We start from the raw sequence: 15743 nt of genomic DNA, 5'->3' as shown, positions 1-15743 counted from the left end.
TCTTTCAATTATTTCTCGCTCACTATCTTAAAATAGCGTTGTGTTGTTTCAGTGAAAGGCAACACTGATTTAGATTTCTTTATTAAAATAGCAAAACATATCAGTCTTATTTACATTATTTATCACAGCAAAAAGTTTATGTATCTACCAAAAGAACACTCTGATGACAGCATCATTCTCACTCTGTTAACAATTCATTATTCATACAATTATTGCAGAGTTAGGCACACATTATGTGGTAGATGTCTATACCTACATCTCAAACACTGGTTATCAAAATGTGAATATTTGGGAAATAGCTGAATTAACTATCTGTGGAATGATTCAGAAGTGTTTGTTCTGTTCTTCCTTATTCTGTCCGTGGTCAGTCTTTTCAGGAGTTAACGAATGGAGAGCATCATCACAAACTCTGTAGGAGAGGAGAAGACGAAGCAGAGCAAGTTAAGTCAACACTGAGTTTATCTCACTAAACTGCAAAGAGCCAGTGATGTTTAATGCATCTTGTAATGGTACACATGTAAAATGTAATCCATGACTATGATTAGCATCACGAAACGCATTGTGTTCACTGTCTGAATGTGCCTGCTGGTTCCCACCTTCAAAGTCAATATTTCCATCTGCATTAATGTCCAGCTCCTTCAGGATCTCCTCCAGTTCTCCTTTCTTCAGCTTCTCTCCCAGCATTGTCTTGATTGCTTCCTTCATCTCATCCTGGTTGATCTTTCCATCTCCATCGAGGTCAAACTTTCAGAAACAGAAAGTGATGAAAATGTGACAACAGACAGAAAAAGTAGTTGCCATAATTTGTCTAATTAAAAAAGATAAGCAGATTTTTTATTCATGGGCTGAGATACATAGGTAGATATTAAATGTCAGTTCAATGATTACAGTAACTCTTTCATTACTAGCTGACTGACCTGTACAAAAGCAGATTGAAGCTCTTTGAGTCCCAGCATGTCCGCAGTCTCTCCCATCATCCTGGGTCCCATCAGTTCAGTAAAGTCTTCAAAGTCCATTAATCCACCCACTGTAGAGAGGAAATGATGTCACTCAATAACAAAAACAGCCAAACAAATTAGTGTTTTTTTATGTGAACAAATAAAAATCTTTCAAATTAGAACATTTTTGAAAAATGAATTAAGTCTAATAAAATGTTGTTTTTTTCTTTTCATGCCTGCTCATTCAACTACGTTTTTTAATTTAACTGAATATTTTAGAGCTACTGTTTGCTTTAATTCTATGTTGTTATTCACTCACTTCTCATCTTAATCTGTTGTACTATCTCCAGCAGCTCCATTTCTGTAGGCATGTATCCCATAGTCCTCATACATTCAGCCACATCCTTGTAGTTCAGGTAGCCATCTTGGTCATAGTCAAACTCCTTGAAGGCCTCTTGCAGCTCTGTGAGAAAGGCCAGGGGACCACAGAGATTACACCAGAGAGTACACCAGTAAAATATAACAGCCACATTTGTCTACTTATATAATCCATGGGGACATTCATCAATATTACTGAACATTTTAAATAAAATGAATTTCAACTGAATTATGAATTTTGGTTTGGTTATATTAGCAGTAACTGATAATATGCATGGAGATGTCCTTGTTTATTGCAATATTTCAGTATTGTAAAAATGATGGATAGCTTCAGATATTACTTGAGATGCAGCTGATAATGTTTCTAACTGTAATATATTTGATATAAACACTGAGTTGTGGCAGTGACACTTACCGTCTAACTCAGCCTGTGCCAGCTCTCTGTCCTGCAGAAACAGTGACCAAACACATGTTGCATTTTCATACAGAAGGATATTACATAATACCAAAATATCTTGACATCAAATTTTTGTGGTACGTGTAATGCCTATAATGTCAAAGATTTTCAACTATTGTACAGTGTTAAATATCAAGATTATAAATGCTAGTTAATAAAGTGGACATAATACAATGACACAACAAACAGAGAGACAGAGAACAATTCTCTGGTATACAGGGGAGAAACTTGAGGTACAGTATTCACATGGTTATGAATCACTTTCCACTGTTGCATGCAAGACAGCAATTCATACAGTGTGCACAATAGAAAAGGTAAATATTTTCAAGTTGAATCAACCAAGTGGTTTGGCAGTGCTCCTGCACTGGATAACCTTAATGAAGAGTGACATTAAGCCTCAACTAATGAGCTGCTAATACTGAGGCACACCAGGCTTAGTGATAGCAGCTCCAGAAAGATCAGGAACAAGGCTGTGAGTACACTGCCTGACTTCCACCTCACTTCTGACTGACGTTTTAATGTCTAACACACGATGCCTTTAACTGATAATGAGCATCCACTGCACTGTGAAGATCTCTGTCTTTAGATCTCACTCATATGAATTATAGATTTTAAGAAATCTGCAAGCCTCTCTCTCTTTGTGTATGGCTGCTATTAAAAGATCAAGGTGCTTTAAATTGTCAGCAAGGAATAGTTGTTAAACCGAATTAGGGCAAACACAAATTTTATTGAATAAAAGTGTGTTTAAATTTGGCAGGAATGTGGGAATTGGTGTTGAGGGTAAAACAAGCTATTACAAATCAGCGTTAACTGTTTAACTTAACAGCATGTTGCAGTTTCAGGTGGAAGGTCACAGTGAGGTTAGGTACCATAATAGCCAAGAAGGGGATCCAGTTCAGCTATACAGTACAGGTAAATCACAAAATGGGGATGTCAGCTACTTACCGCCCCAAAAACACTGTTGAGCACAGAGTTATAGACTTTGTTCATACTCTCTGTGTTTTTCTTGGACTTCTTTGATGATTTCTTGGGTGTTTCAGAGACTGAACCTGATGGCGAGTCTTTAGGTGTGGAAGATGTAGAGGCACCATCTTTGCTAAAACATGAAGTATCAAACAATAATGCATATTTTATTTTATCTTGAAATTTTAAGACATCTTCTTGGAGACTATGGAGCAGAAAATGGAATAATACCCTTAAAATAAGAATAATATTGTATTTTTTTTAGCCATTGAAGAAGTGTAAGACGAAGATATGCTGTACCTCTACACATTGAAGGTCATACATTAACAGGGTCACCAAAAGGACACATGTCCTAAATTTATATTTCTGTGTCACAATCACAAAAAACCTAAAAAATACAGTTTTGTGTGAGATGTACTTCTCTGATCCTGCTGAGTCAACAGATGTTGTAGAAGGGGTCCTGTCTTCTGTCTTAGACATCCTGTGGATGAATAGAGGCACACACTGTCTTTCCAAAGGGAACTTATACTCTGAAGAAAAATCTGCAGGTGCCGCACCAAAATGTTGTTCTGACTATGGTGAAGAAATATTTTTTAAAATGCATCTTTGGATATAAAAGCCAAGATCACAAGAGGATTAAAAGCATATTTATGAAAAAAAAAGTTCCCTATCATTGCAAATCTCTCATTTCCCAGCTGTCTCCAACATCTTGAGTGTGAATCCAGTTTCTTCATTGCAATTAGCTTACCTGAATTCCCTCTCCTAAATGGTGAGAAAAGAAAACAAGATATTGAGCAGCACGGCTCTTCTTGTCCTCCTTGTCCTCCTTGAGTAGTGCTTTTCTTGTGCTGGGAATCGCTGCACAGTATCCTGTCCGTTCTGCTTTTCCTTTGCCTCTTGACCTCCTTCCATCAGAGAGGCTTAACAGGTAATTACTTGGCTAAACGTGCAACCATCGATTAGAAAGCAAAACGTGGAGTGGCAGTGTGACTGACTTGACCTTTAAGAGGTCACATTCACTTGGTTCAAACCCAGCTTTAACCATCTTTATTTAGAGGCTCTTGCAATTTTAACAAGCATTCAGTTGAAGAGTTTTCACATGAAGTCTTTGGCCTTGCAGAAAAATGTTTTCCCACTGTTTCTGGACTGGTAAGATTTAGTGCTGATTGCCTCAGTTTGGTTGTGACAAAGATATGTACTGGGGTCAAGTATTTTACTGTTAGGTAGTAATAATAGTCAGTGGCCTACTGTTCACTTCTCTCTGCATATATATGATATTTGGACTAACAAAATTGATTTTTCTGGACTAATTAACATGATATCTATGTAAACTCAAAGCTTTGCATATTGGCTGAATGTATTTTTTTTTGCCATTTAATTTTAATTTTTTGTTTTATTCCAGTGTTGTAAAATTACTATCATTATCATTATTATTATCATCATCTTAACGTTTGTTGTTCAACCTCCATCCGGGTAATCTGCGTAACCTACTGTCGGTTCGGCGCACGTGTACGTCATCAGCTAATCAAAAACTTTTTACCTGTTGAACGCGTGCTGCGTTATTTGTACACAACATTGGTAAACTAATCATATTATTAGTTCTACAGTATATTCAGTAAATTCTTTGTGGTTATATTACTTCTGGAGGAGTGCCCGTGTCGCGAGCAGGAGACATTTTTTGATTTTAGTGGACTTGTCCGGCTGTAATGTCCTCAATGACGCCGGTAAGTCTGCTCTGCTGTTAAGAAAATCTTGTAGAAATTTATAGAAACTAGCTTAACTTATCTCTGTTATCGTTCATGTATTGACGTTGTTGCGGTTGAAAGTACACACAACTTTATCGTTTATTGGCATAAAAACATCTTGTGGCTCTCATGCTAAAAATGCAAAAAATAGACAAAGTAATTGGGCATAATTGAATGAAGTCTTAACGTAGACGTGGGCATTGGAAACTTTTCGGTTTTTACACATCAGAATATCGCTGTACTCTGTCTTCCACTGTACTGTTTATCTTTCCGAAAGCAACTTCTGGTTCAACTGTGTGATATTAGAACTGCAGTTTTTGCACAATTAGTGTTTGTTTGACCTCCAGAGGGCCCATTACAGCCCCTCCCGTGTGTGATTAGTGTGATTATCCACCAGATGGCCAAAGCTCAGGTGTAACGTGCGGAGAAGTAGTATAGTAAGCTATTCGCTGCATTTTGTTGTTTTAGTATGGTTCAGTGTAGATGTTAATCCCCCTGGTGACAGCTCTTACTGACTGTACAACCAGCTCGCTCGAAATTTCAAATAAAGATAAATTAAAAAAAAACAAACAAAAAAAACAGTGGCGAACGTTTGTTGGCAACGGAGCATCGTCAGTGAAAATGAGACATATATCGTCCTTATTGATGCTCATTGAAATATTGGAACTTAATTCTGAACTCTATAGTCCTCTCTTAGGGAAGCTGCTGAAATAAAACATTTATACTGTTACCAGAAAGGTAAGGTAGTGTACTGTACAGTGATGCCGCTGCAGTCGACAACTGAAACTACATCTAACAACGAAACTCATCAATTGTTATGCAGCAACAACTGAGACTTAAAGATTAAAACATTACAGGACGCAAATGTTTATGTAAAACAAATGTTCCCCGAAGTAGCCTACCACGTGACACACAAACAACGCGGAAAAGTACGATGGGAAACTGTAAGAGTTCACTTAAATTAAGTGTTTCTGTTTTTAGAACAATGTTGCACGACTGGTGCACGAATTAAAAATCATTTGATGATTGTGATCTATGTGAAAGTGTATAATGTAAGTTTATGTTATTTCTGTGACACTGTCAGACAGACTCGTATGTGGCTGAATGGCTTCTCTCTCTCTATCTGCTAATGATACTCACGTTACTTTATGTATAAATCAGTGTCTATGCTGCTGTTAATACATTTTCAAATGAAAGAAATACACAGAGATACATAAAGAGTTATTGTCATATACAGGCATATTTAAAGCGTGTAGGGTTCCTGTGTTGAAGGTTCACGAAATCAGTCTAAGTCATTGATATTAGGTTACAGTCTCTTCTGTTGTCTGCATCTCCCTTTATTAAGTTGATTTTTGAAGGGATAATGGTTATTAGCTGTGCTTCCCAGAATTAATCTTCTGTGGGATAGGAAAGCATAGCAAATGCTCTAATCTTTTTGTCTTGAGAGTTTCAGTTACTGGACACATTTACATCCTCAGGCCTTTAAAAAGACACTCAGATCAATGAGGGGGAGATAGAAACATTTCTCTTTGACTTACTTCATGAATGCATCAACCTCTGATTGACAGGAAATAGACTTTGCTTTATTTGAATTTGGTCACAAGCTAAAAAGGTTTGGAACCACAGGTCTATACTTGTGTGTCAGTTGTGTTCTGCTTAAACTATTGCAACTTGGTGTCAGCCAATATACTCTTAATTTATTGTACATGTTATGTATCATTTACAGTTATACATGTTAATTTTGTGAGAATAGTTGTTTGTCCTAGTTTGTAGTCTCATCTGTCATTTCACACTTTCACCACCTGGGGGTGACATTTACCCCAACTGAGGTTTTATCTGCTCAGTCACAAGGCAGCCTTTACCTACATGCATTTTCTAAATTCTGCTCCAGTCAGGCATGAGTTCTCCAGGGACATTTTCTGACAATAGTGAATGTTTCCACGGAAAAGCTGTGTAGTTTTTGTGGCACTCGGAAATGTTCATGTTGGTGTTGGCAGTCAGTTTGTCACTCTTTAACATAATCCTTTTCTTTTCCTAGTAGTAGACCCATCCCATCCCAACTCATGCTACTACAGGACAGAAATGACTCCAGCTGAATCCAAAAACTTTATTTATAAAAAGGAAAGAATGTCAGAATTTGCAGTCACAGTTTGCTTTGCAGAACTACAACTACACTAGACAAATATGTTTTTCATAATAACATACATGTAAAGAGATACAATTATGTTTAGTGTCAATACAACCTTTGTGAGGAGTGCTGTTTTCAGTTTTCCTATTTCCTTTGTTCTATTCAGGAAAGTTAAAGACGTATACAGACCAGATAAAGTATCAAGCATTATTTTTTTTTAAGCCATCAGTCACATTTTGTGTGATTGTCAGATTTTGATTGTTTGATGTTTTGATTAATTTCTGATTTACAGAGTCATTCTTGCTGTAAATTATTGACCTGAAAGTTTCTAAATAGCCAAAGTGTCCAGTGGAAAAATACCAACAAACAGAAATCCTCAGTACACTGTGTTCATTCTTTCTGAACAATCTGTAATCTTGCTCTGACGTTAAGGCATAGGAGTAAGTTATTAGTAATCATTCATAACAATGTAACTGGTCCTCCAGGGTGTTCAGTTGGTTGTTATAGTAACTGCCGTGTACAACTTCCTCCATTCTCTGGTACACATTTTATTGTTTTTACATCTCCTGCCTTTTCTTACTACTCCCCTACAATCTCCTACCCCAACTCTCTTTTCTTCAGTTCCCTCATGTGCTTCATCTAATGGTCTTCTTCACCCCTCTCTTTTATTTCTCACACCCAGACCTTTCCTTTCCCGTCAGCTCCATCTCGGCCACAGCAGCAACCAGTGCCCAGTCCACGGTGCTGGGATGCTGGCAGGTTCTTGTACACAGCCCGGCTGTACGGGATGAAGCACAGGCCCAGCTGGAGGTGTCTGGCCAGGCGACAGTATGCAGCCAATGCCAGGACCAGCAGAGGGGTCACCAAGAGGAAGCCCACCACCAGTAGAGCCACGCAACCTCCGTCAGTCAGCAGATCTGAGCAGTAGGGGGTTGTCCCATGAGGGCGGACCTGAGAGGAGAGGAGAAAGACAGCATTTGGAATGATATAATAAAGTGTTTGTAGAGGTCAGTTTGATAATGCACTACCCATGTCTGTTTTTAATCTTTCTTTGACCACAGTAGCTTCACTATGAGTAACACATTTTCAGACATGCTTCACACTCACACATTTTCACATATTCACACCTGGAATTTCCTCAGTAAACCTCCAGTCTGGCAATAAAGACCTTGCTCAACATCATCTCTGCTATAGAAATGAGGGCGATGCAACACCTGATTCACTTTCCCCACCCAAATATATTTTACTGATCTAGGTGCAAACCCCTCCAGTGAAAAGCCTTTTTCCTGTGATTTATAAATGTCTTATGATCTTGTGTTTATCAATGGCTGGACAACACCTTTTTTACTTTCAGTGGGAGATGGGAGGAATATACAGTATATGATAATGTAACGGAGAGAGAAACCACAACCATGTTGTGAGATGTATTCCTCTAAATTATACATCAGTAACAGGATAGAGACTGTGTTTGTACTGCTATAAATCTATTTTGTTTACATTATGTAATCAAATTTGTCATGCCAGGCAGGAGTTTTAATATTTCATTATTAATTGTAGATTTAGCATTTACAGTATTTCTGATTGTGTTTTCATATAGAACATTAGCCATTAAAATACAACCATTAAATACTTGTGTGAGGTGCTGGGAATAGAAGATAAGGACAGGAGATGACATGCTCTGTATGGTATGTGTGTATGAAGTGAGGACAGACACCAGTTGGTAGTTTGTGTGTGTGTCTCTCACACATGAATGCACTGAATCAGTAGCCCACTAAAGCTTATTTTGATAAAAACTGAAAAAAGTTGTCAGATCTTATTAAAAACAGAAGTGAACCATCAGTTCCATCACTGTGTCAGGTAGATTCAAATTTGTTGATTGGTGTATAACACATGAATGTGAGAACTTGTACTTGTTACTGAGCAGTAAGACTGGGGGAGTGGGAGAAGAGGAGGTCAAAGGGTCAGGATTTGAGTGTGGGGGAGAAATGGAGAGACAGGAGGCCTGAATCATCCTTATCGCTCCATGAAGAATGAAGTGAACATTTGAGTGCATGAGGAAAGTGCAGGGAGTAAAAAGGTTTGCAGGACTGAGGGAGCTCTGGGGGGAGAAGAGTATTTATTATGGCAGAGTGTATGGGGACAGTGTTTGAAAATCACCAATGCCTGAGATACATTGAGATGCAACTTTTTAGGAGGTGCATTGGTTTAGTATTGAATAGTTAACAAGAATCACACACAGTTGTGAGAAGTTTGAGAGTGGTCATTTCCAGATCTTGGTAGTTGTATACTTACTACACATAAGTACAGAAATATTGTGATGTTATTCTGATAGATGTAGAGTTACCAGGGCCAGAAAGAAATACCAGCATGAGAGAAAAAGCAAAACATTAAGGAGGGAGGGAGAAAGCAAGCGAGAAAGATGGTTTAAACTGTGGTCCATGGTCTAAAAAAACTGCAGGGGCACTTTGGGGGTAGGAGGTCTAACAGATAAGACTCACAGAGGTATGCCCATGTTTGTTTGTACTTGGTGAGGCCTCATGTATGGCTCCAGATCTCAGCCAGGTTTTACAAAGAAAGCCGTTTAAGAGTGTTTTTGCTCATCAGATATTGTGTTGGGTTTGCTTCTGGATGACTGTTACAGTCAGAACTTGCTCGGATATCTTGAAAATATTCTCAATGTAGCCTGCTCAATATGAGAATCCCTAAATATTTAACCCACCGTTCTTACTCAACCTTTCTTCTCACCCTTTTTCTTTTTTTTGATTTCTCCCCCTGTCTCCGTCCTCCCAGGTCCTGGTTAATCCCTCTCTAAGCTGCTGTCACATGAGAGAGCAGGAGAACTGAGAGAATCCCCAGTCATCTCCAATCTCCAGTCATTAAAGAGGTCCTCAGCCTACAGAAACACCATTGGTATGCATTAAAATTCTTTGAACCATGATGACTTTTTGGGATAGTCCAGGATAATGCTCACTGGCCCATAGGACAAATAAGCTGTTTTGTTTGAGTGACATTTCTCCTTGTTTTTATCACACACATCTGTGCAATTTAATATTTAGTTTGCTCTCAAGCATTGATTAATCCCCAACTAGCTACTAAGCAGTCTTAAAAGTTTTGCACTTTTGATGTCTGGCTCCCTAGACTTTTGACCCCCCACCCCCCTCCAGTTCACTCCATCTTCTCAACATCTGACAGAACCTCAGACTTATCTAATTATGAAAGCCCTCATTGCTGGTGGAGCCAAACCCCACCCTCAGCCCCAGGCAGAACTATTTCAAACTTTTGGATCAAAGTTAGGAGATTTGAACTTTCAGGTCTTTTATTAAAAAGATGGATGTAGTTGTCTTGCTCCACTCATCATGTGTTTAGATGTAGCAAATGGGTGTGTAAATATTTATTCTTACTAATGTGCGAGCACATATTCTCTGTCACACCAAAGAGCACTGTGCCAGTTTTAAATGTCTGTTGGATATTGATAGGGATAGAGACAACTCCTGCAAAATGCTGTTGAGCAAACAATTACCCAGCTCCAGTTTAGTAGAGTATGAGTCAGAACCTTGTAGAAAACATCCACACTGAAATATAAGTCAGAATACTTAAACATGCATACAATGCTCACACTCTCTTATCCACCCTCCTCCTTTCTTACTGTTGAATGGCAGAGGAAGCCAAACACCACCATGACGATGGCTGGCGTCAGGATGGTACCAAACACCAGTCCAGCAAGGCAGGCATTGATCGCGGCAATCACCAGGTTCTGAGCAGTCACCAGCACGGAGCAGGCCCAGCAGTCCAGAGACCCCCTCAGCTCCAGAGGAGCCTCACTGCCCCCACCACCACTTTCAGCTGCAGAATAAGGAGGAGGTACGACCACACGTGAAGGTGTTTCTCTGCCTCCACCCACAGCGGTGGTGGAGGCCAGAGAGTTGGAGTGGTGGAGATGATGGTGGTGGTTGGTGTGTTGATGGTGGTGATGAGGCGGCAGTTCCTCAGACAGGTCCAAGGCCTGATGGTGGGCCCCCCTCTCTAGAGTACCAGCCATACTCATAGTGAACTGTGGGCAGAGAAATAAATACATCAGTGGCATGAGATGGAAATATAGATTTGATCAGAATGAGTGACAGGGTCAACAGAATTGCTGTTGCAGATGTTTCAAAACTGATGGATCAGCCCTGATTGTTGAGTTTGTTGACTATAATTGTGAAAAATACATCTGAAGATAATTTATTAGTACAGTAGTCTGAATGTGGCAGTTACACAACAGTTTTGTACCCAACCAAATTTCACTCCTCAAAGGCTTAGAGACCTTGAGTTGACCACGAAGTTTTATCTGCCAGGAAGCTAGCCCTGTGTGATGTAGTCTGTGAGGTGATGATTATCAGAACTGATTGGCCAAAAGGAAAGGGGCCAATAATTACTATATGTAGAGAGATGAAGACTAGCTGGCATCAGTCTGTTTGTGTACAAGTGGGTGTTGTCTGCACATGTGCTCATATGTGTTGTCATTCCAGCATATTAAGTACAAATGATTTTAAAGTTCTATCTCATCAGAATTTAAGTAGCGCACATAATGAACAGAAATTGCTCTACCTTAGTACTTAGAGTTAATATATGTGTTGATACCTAATTATTGAATAATTACGGCACAGCACTGGTTGCTTAAATTTCCCTTTGTCTCCTAAGTTTATGTGTTTGTGTCATTAAACAGTCTGTCAGAATTCATAATATCAAACCACATCGTCTATGTGAGGTCTGCTTTGAACCAGCTTCTTTAATTTGTATCCATTCTGTGTAAGGACAGATTTTTTTGTGGTATACAGCTGTGTCTGGTACAGGATATCCTCACCTCGCAAAAGGTCAGGAGACTGAAATGCCCCAGGCAGAAAGGGGACATCTCTGAGTAACAAGGCCAGGTCAGCTGCCAAAAAAAACTACAGCAATGGAAAATCCCAGTACTGATGACATAGTCAACCTGTGAGTGTTTCCTTTTAACCAACACAGACAGTATGGGTGCTTTCACATTTGCAGTCGTTACTGTTAGCTTGAAGATTTTCAATTTTAATCAGTCTCTGATATCATTACTGCTAAAGTACCTCATGGCTTACTGTGTGAACAGATATGTAGTACGTGTACAGCACCAGGATGCTCTAACATGTAATAATCTGTTGCTGTAGTGTGAGGACCAACAGAGGACTATATGTTAGTGATGGTGCATGATGGGTCTTATTTTTAATATATTCTATTAAAGTGTATCTTGTGTGAACAACAAAAGTTGCTGGTCTGAAAGGGTTGAAGCATTTTTTTCAGTTAGTATTGGTATCTGTTAAAGTTTAGGAAAGGTACAGTTAAATAGCTTCCTTATTTTTTATTCAGGTGGTGCAACAACTAGTTGTTCACTCTCACTCAGTCAGACTGTCCAGTTAGGATGGACTCGTAACCTCTCTGAGCAGAAACAGTTCTGATGTTGGTTTAAAAATCTGTGTTATGTTATAGGTACTTATTGTGTAAATGTTTACTTGAAGCTAAGGTTGCGCTTCTATTTCACACTAACTGTATATTGGCAGTAACAGTGGAAGAGATTATTTATGATGCTGTCTTCGGTGCTTTAATGTTGCTTATTTTCCATTTCTGACTCCTATTGTTGTCCCAAGTGTTGATTTAAGGTGGAAGGTCACGCAGGAAGGACTGACAGGAAAGTGTATGCGCATGTGTGTGAGATGACTCATTGTGCCCCTTACTCAAAATACATTTAGGTGATCCACCCATTTTACTCACTAGTCATGTCATTGTTTGACCCAGATCCAGGAATTTTAAATCAAAATTCCTGTTAATACAGTTAATACAGCTGCGACACTGGGGTACATAGTCACCCAGTACATCTTTTTGATTGATTTAAAACTCTTAACTGTATGGTAGCGTGCATGCCATTGTACAAACTCAGCTAGTTCTTACAGTTGTGATGCTTGGATGGTGCAGGGAGATTTCTAGTTGGCTTATTGTCATTCTATTGTTACTCTATTGTCTGGAACAAAGCATCTGCATTAATTAAATCTATGTTTCTGAGACCTCTTAAAGTTCTTTTATGTTGAACATCAGTACATAAGCTCTTACGGCTCATTTTCACTGTAATCATATGTCTGAGTGGGTCGGTCATAATAATATGATTAAAATTTTTCTGAGTGATGCAGCTGCTCTTGTACTCACATTGTGCTGTGGGGCCCGGTGGACCTCTTGCTGTTCCTCCTCCAGATTGTTGCTGCTTTTCTCAGTTCTTCTCAAAGACCACTTCTGTCCAGTCAATCCACGTACACGTTCTCCCCTCACACACTAATGAAGCCCTCTCTTCTCAGCTCTCGACTCCTCTGACTAGAAACAGGGTAACTTCTCTCCTCCTTTCCTTGCGTGAAGTTGAAAAGAATGTTTTTGGAGTCTTATCTGTTTACTGGTGCTATGCTGGTATGTTGGCTTCCTGCAGACCTGCTCTCCTGCTGCTTCTTCTCTCCACAATCCAGAGTTGTCAGTGGAGCTGATAGGGTCTTCTGTTTTCTTTTCCACATGTAACATCAAACTCCTATTGCGTTGTAATGAAGTTGTAGCTCAGAGATGCTCCTTCCTCAGCTGCTGAAAACAATGAAACTCACAATAGATGTGGTCTTTGTCTTAAGTATGTCAAACTTCTGTCTGTCTACCCTCCTCTTTTTACCCCCCTCTGATTGAGTCCACAGTGCTGTCTCTCTCTCCCTCCCTCCTCCCACACTCCCCTCATCCATCCCACTTTCTCTCCACCCACCAGGCTTATCACCCCCCCCTACCTTTCTCCAACAACTCCTCTCAACACTCAGATCCAAGACATGTATACCCCACCCTTACCCTTTCCCTGTTGCAGTGGGGGCTGGGTTTTGTGTGTTGGGGGTCAGAATGAGGCGACTAGCCTGATAAGTTGAGGTTCAGGAAAGCAGAAAATGAGGGGGAAGGGCAGCAGAGACAGACTTGGCATGTGTAAAGAGAGCAGATACTGTGGTGTTGAACACATTACTCAGGTTGTCTATTTAGTTATGTTTAGTTGTATAAGAGTCTTAAAGTTTCTTGGCATCAGCTTCATTTACGCTTTCATTGACATTTAACATTTTGGCATTACACAGAAATGCAAGTGGTACAAATCTGACAGCTAAATAAAGAGAAGGATGTAATTGACAGCTGTATCAACCAAAAAGGCAGTCTTACATTAGAGCACTCAAGCATTCCTTCATATTGTGTAACCAGTACCATGTACCCTCTAAGATGTTGTACCTGTAGTATATGTCTGAAAATTATGCCAGATTGGCCAGTTTTACTTTGGACATCATTTCCCCTGGCAATTAAATTTTCTAATGAGGCAGCCTCTGCCAGGTTGGCTATATATCTATCTATGGATATGTGTGTGTGTGTAATAGCTAAATTAAATGAAATGACAAAAATTGCCCGCAGAAAACCAACCAGCAATCTTAACATCTATGTACAATTTTATCACGGATGAACTTTCTTCTTGCACACCCTGTAGTCCAGCCTACATATGAGATCAAATCCTGTCATAAATCTTCCCTAATCTCACTGTCAAGATCTCGTTGCCATAGTGATCACAGGTTTTTACCAATTCTAGTCTGAGAATTAGTGATTTTTTTAAAAAATAAATAAAATATGAGATGCAGAGTGTAATATGCTAAAATGTATAAAGTCTCAAACCATATTCTCTTCTCCTCTTTCCTCTTTATCCCAAAAAGAGAACCCACACCTCCTACCTTCAGAAATCCCCTTAATCAGCTAGATGAAATTGTTCTGATGAATTAACAGTATTTATTTAATCAATTTCCATTTATCCAGATTTGCCTTTTTAAAATTAGTGGTACCATATTAATTGAAATTATATTTTATATTCTGTCTGAACACAGCCTATTCCCTAAATATTCTACTTTAACTGGAATTGGGTAAATGTTGATTGAAAGCACTGTTTTGATTTTGCATAGCTTCAGATTTTTGCCAATTTATTTTGCAGCCTGATATTTCAGAAAATGTTGAATTGTAGATAGAACATTAGGGATTGGGGAGACATAGGTTTTGATGAGAAATATCATCTGCATAGAGAAACATTTTGTGTTCTTCCTCCCCTTCTAAGACACCTTAAACTTCAGTTTTCCTACTTTTTCTCCACTTTCATAAAAATTACTTTTTCAATCTAAATAGGCGTACTCAGTTTTCTTATTGAATATGTCACTTATTTGATTTAATAGCAGGTCTGATATTTTTTCTCTAATTCCTTAAACCTTAGGGGCTTCCCAGACTGTCCCAACTGTATCTGTTAACCTATTATTTAATTGAATGAAATTCTCCAGCTCTCCTTCTACTAAGCTACTGAATTCTGGGTCCCGAAACAGAAGGATATTCAGACTCCTCCTATTTATCTTTACCCCATTTGGCTCCATAACTGATCAGAAATAATCTAACCTCAAGTTATAGATTTTTAGATTTTGGATTTCTGATTATGCCAAAGTCAAAAGGCTTCACCTAATGAATTAAGACAAACCTGTCCACATGCTGATGGCCTTATATCCTCTTTTTTATAACTCTTCTGTGAATAGGTAATTTTTGTCCTCAGTTAAGGAATGTTTTTTTTAACACTACTGTAGAATTTGTCTTTCTCTTGGCTGCATTTTACTGTAGTTTCATGGTAACCCATAACTTATATTTAATGCCATTGGTGTTAGGCAGTGTCACTGCATCATTTCATTCAGAGCATGTTTTGAAGAGAGTGATTTTTTTTTTTCTTCTATCAATGACCTTTAACGGCACCATCTTGCAGAACTTTGATACTATCTATTTGCTTTGGAAGAACAGCGCCCTCGTCCTGTTGTATGCTGAAAAGTAATCTGAGACAAACCAATGATACCTCAGAATAGTATGCATCAGTGAGTGGATGTCTGTTGTACATCTAGGTTGACCAAGGATAAAAAAGAAGAAAATATTTAACAGCATCCTCTCATTCTGCAGTGTAAAGCAGTTAAGCTATATATATTGAATTAACCAGTGCTTACTTACATGTACTGTTCCCTCTTAAAATAGTACAATTATTCATTCCTGTTGGGAAATGGGTTGTAAACTAG

The 15743-nt window shown here is 38.9% G+C and overlaps 2 protein-coding genes across 2 annotated transcripts; both read right to left on the bottom strand.

The window, feature by feature from the left end:
• Positions 1-26: 26 nt before the first annotated feature.
• Positions 27-3216, bottom strand: si:cabz01076231.1 (calcium-binding protein 2). The gene is made up of 7 exons (XM_051075419.1): positions 3155-3216; positions 2719-2869; positions 1732-1762; positions 1258-1401; positions 918-1027; positions 597-744; positions 27-409 (listed from the first exon to the last, which is right to left on the bottom strand). Exons 1-7 carry the CDS (start codon positions 3214-3216, stop codon positions 381-383), a joined length of 675 nt encoding a protein of 224 aa, XP_050931376.1. The 3' UTR covers positions 27-380.
• A 3358-nt stretch (positions 3217-6574) lies between these two features.
• On the bottom strand, positions 6575-13348 carry tmem88b (transmembrane protein 88 b). Its single transcript, XM_018684960.2, has 3 exons — positions 12811-13348; positions 10256-10660; positions 6575-7560 (listed from the first exon to the last, which is right to left on the bottom strand). Exons 2-3 carry the CDS (start codon positions 10652-10654, stop codon positions 7282-7284), a joined length of 678 nt encoding a protein of 225 aa, XP_018540476.1. The 5' UTR covers positions 10655-10660; positions 12811-13348; the 3' UTR covers positions 6575-7281.
• Positions 13349-15743: the final 2395 nt, after the last annotated feature.

Source organism: Lates calcarifer, linkage group LG14, assembly GCF_001640805.2.
Source record: "Lates calcarifer isolate ASB-BC8 linkage group LG14, TLL_Latcal_v3, whole genome shotgun sequence".
Lineage (NCBI taxonomy): Eukaryota > Metazoa > Chordata > Actinopteri > Centropomidae > Lates > Lates calcarifer.
Note: the sequence above shows the minus strand (reverse complement) of the source record. Positions and strands in the feature narration are given on the sequence as shown.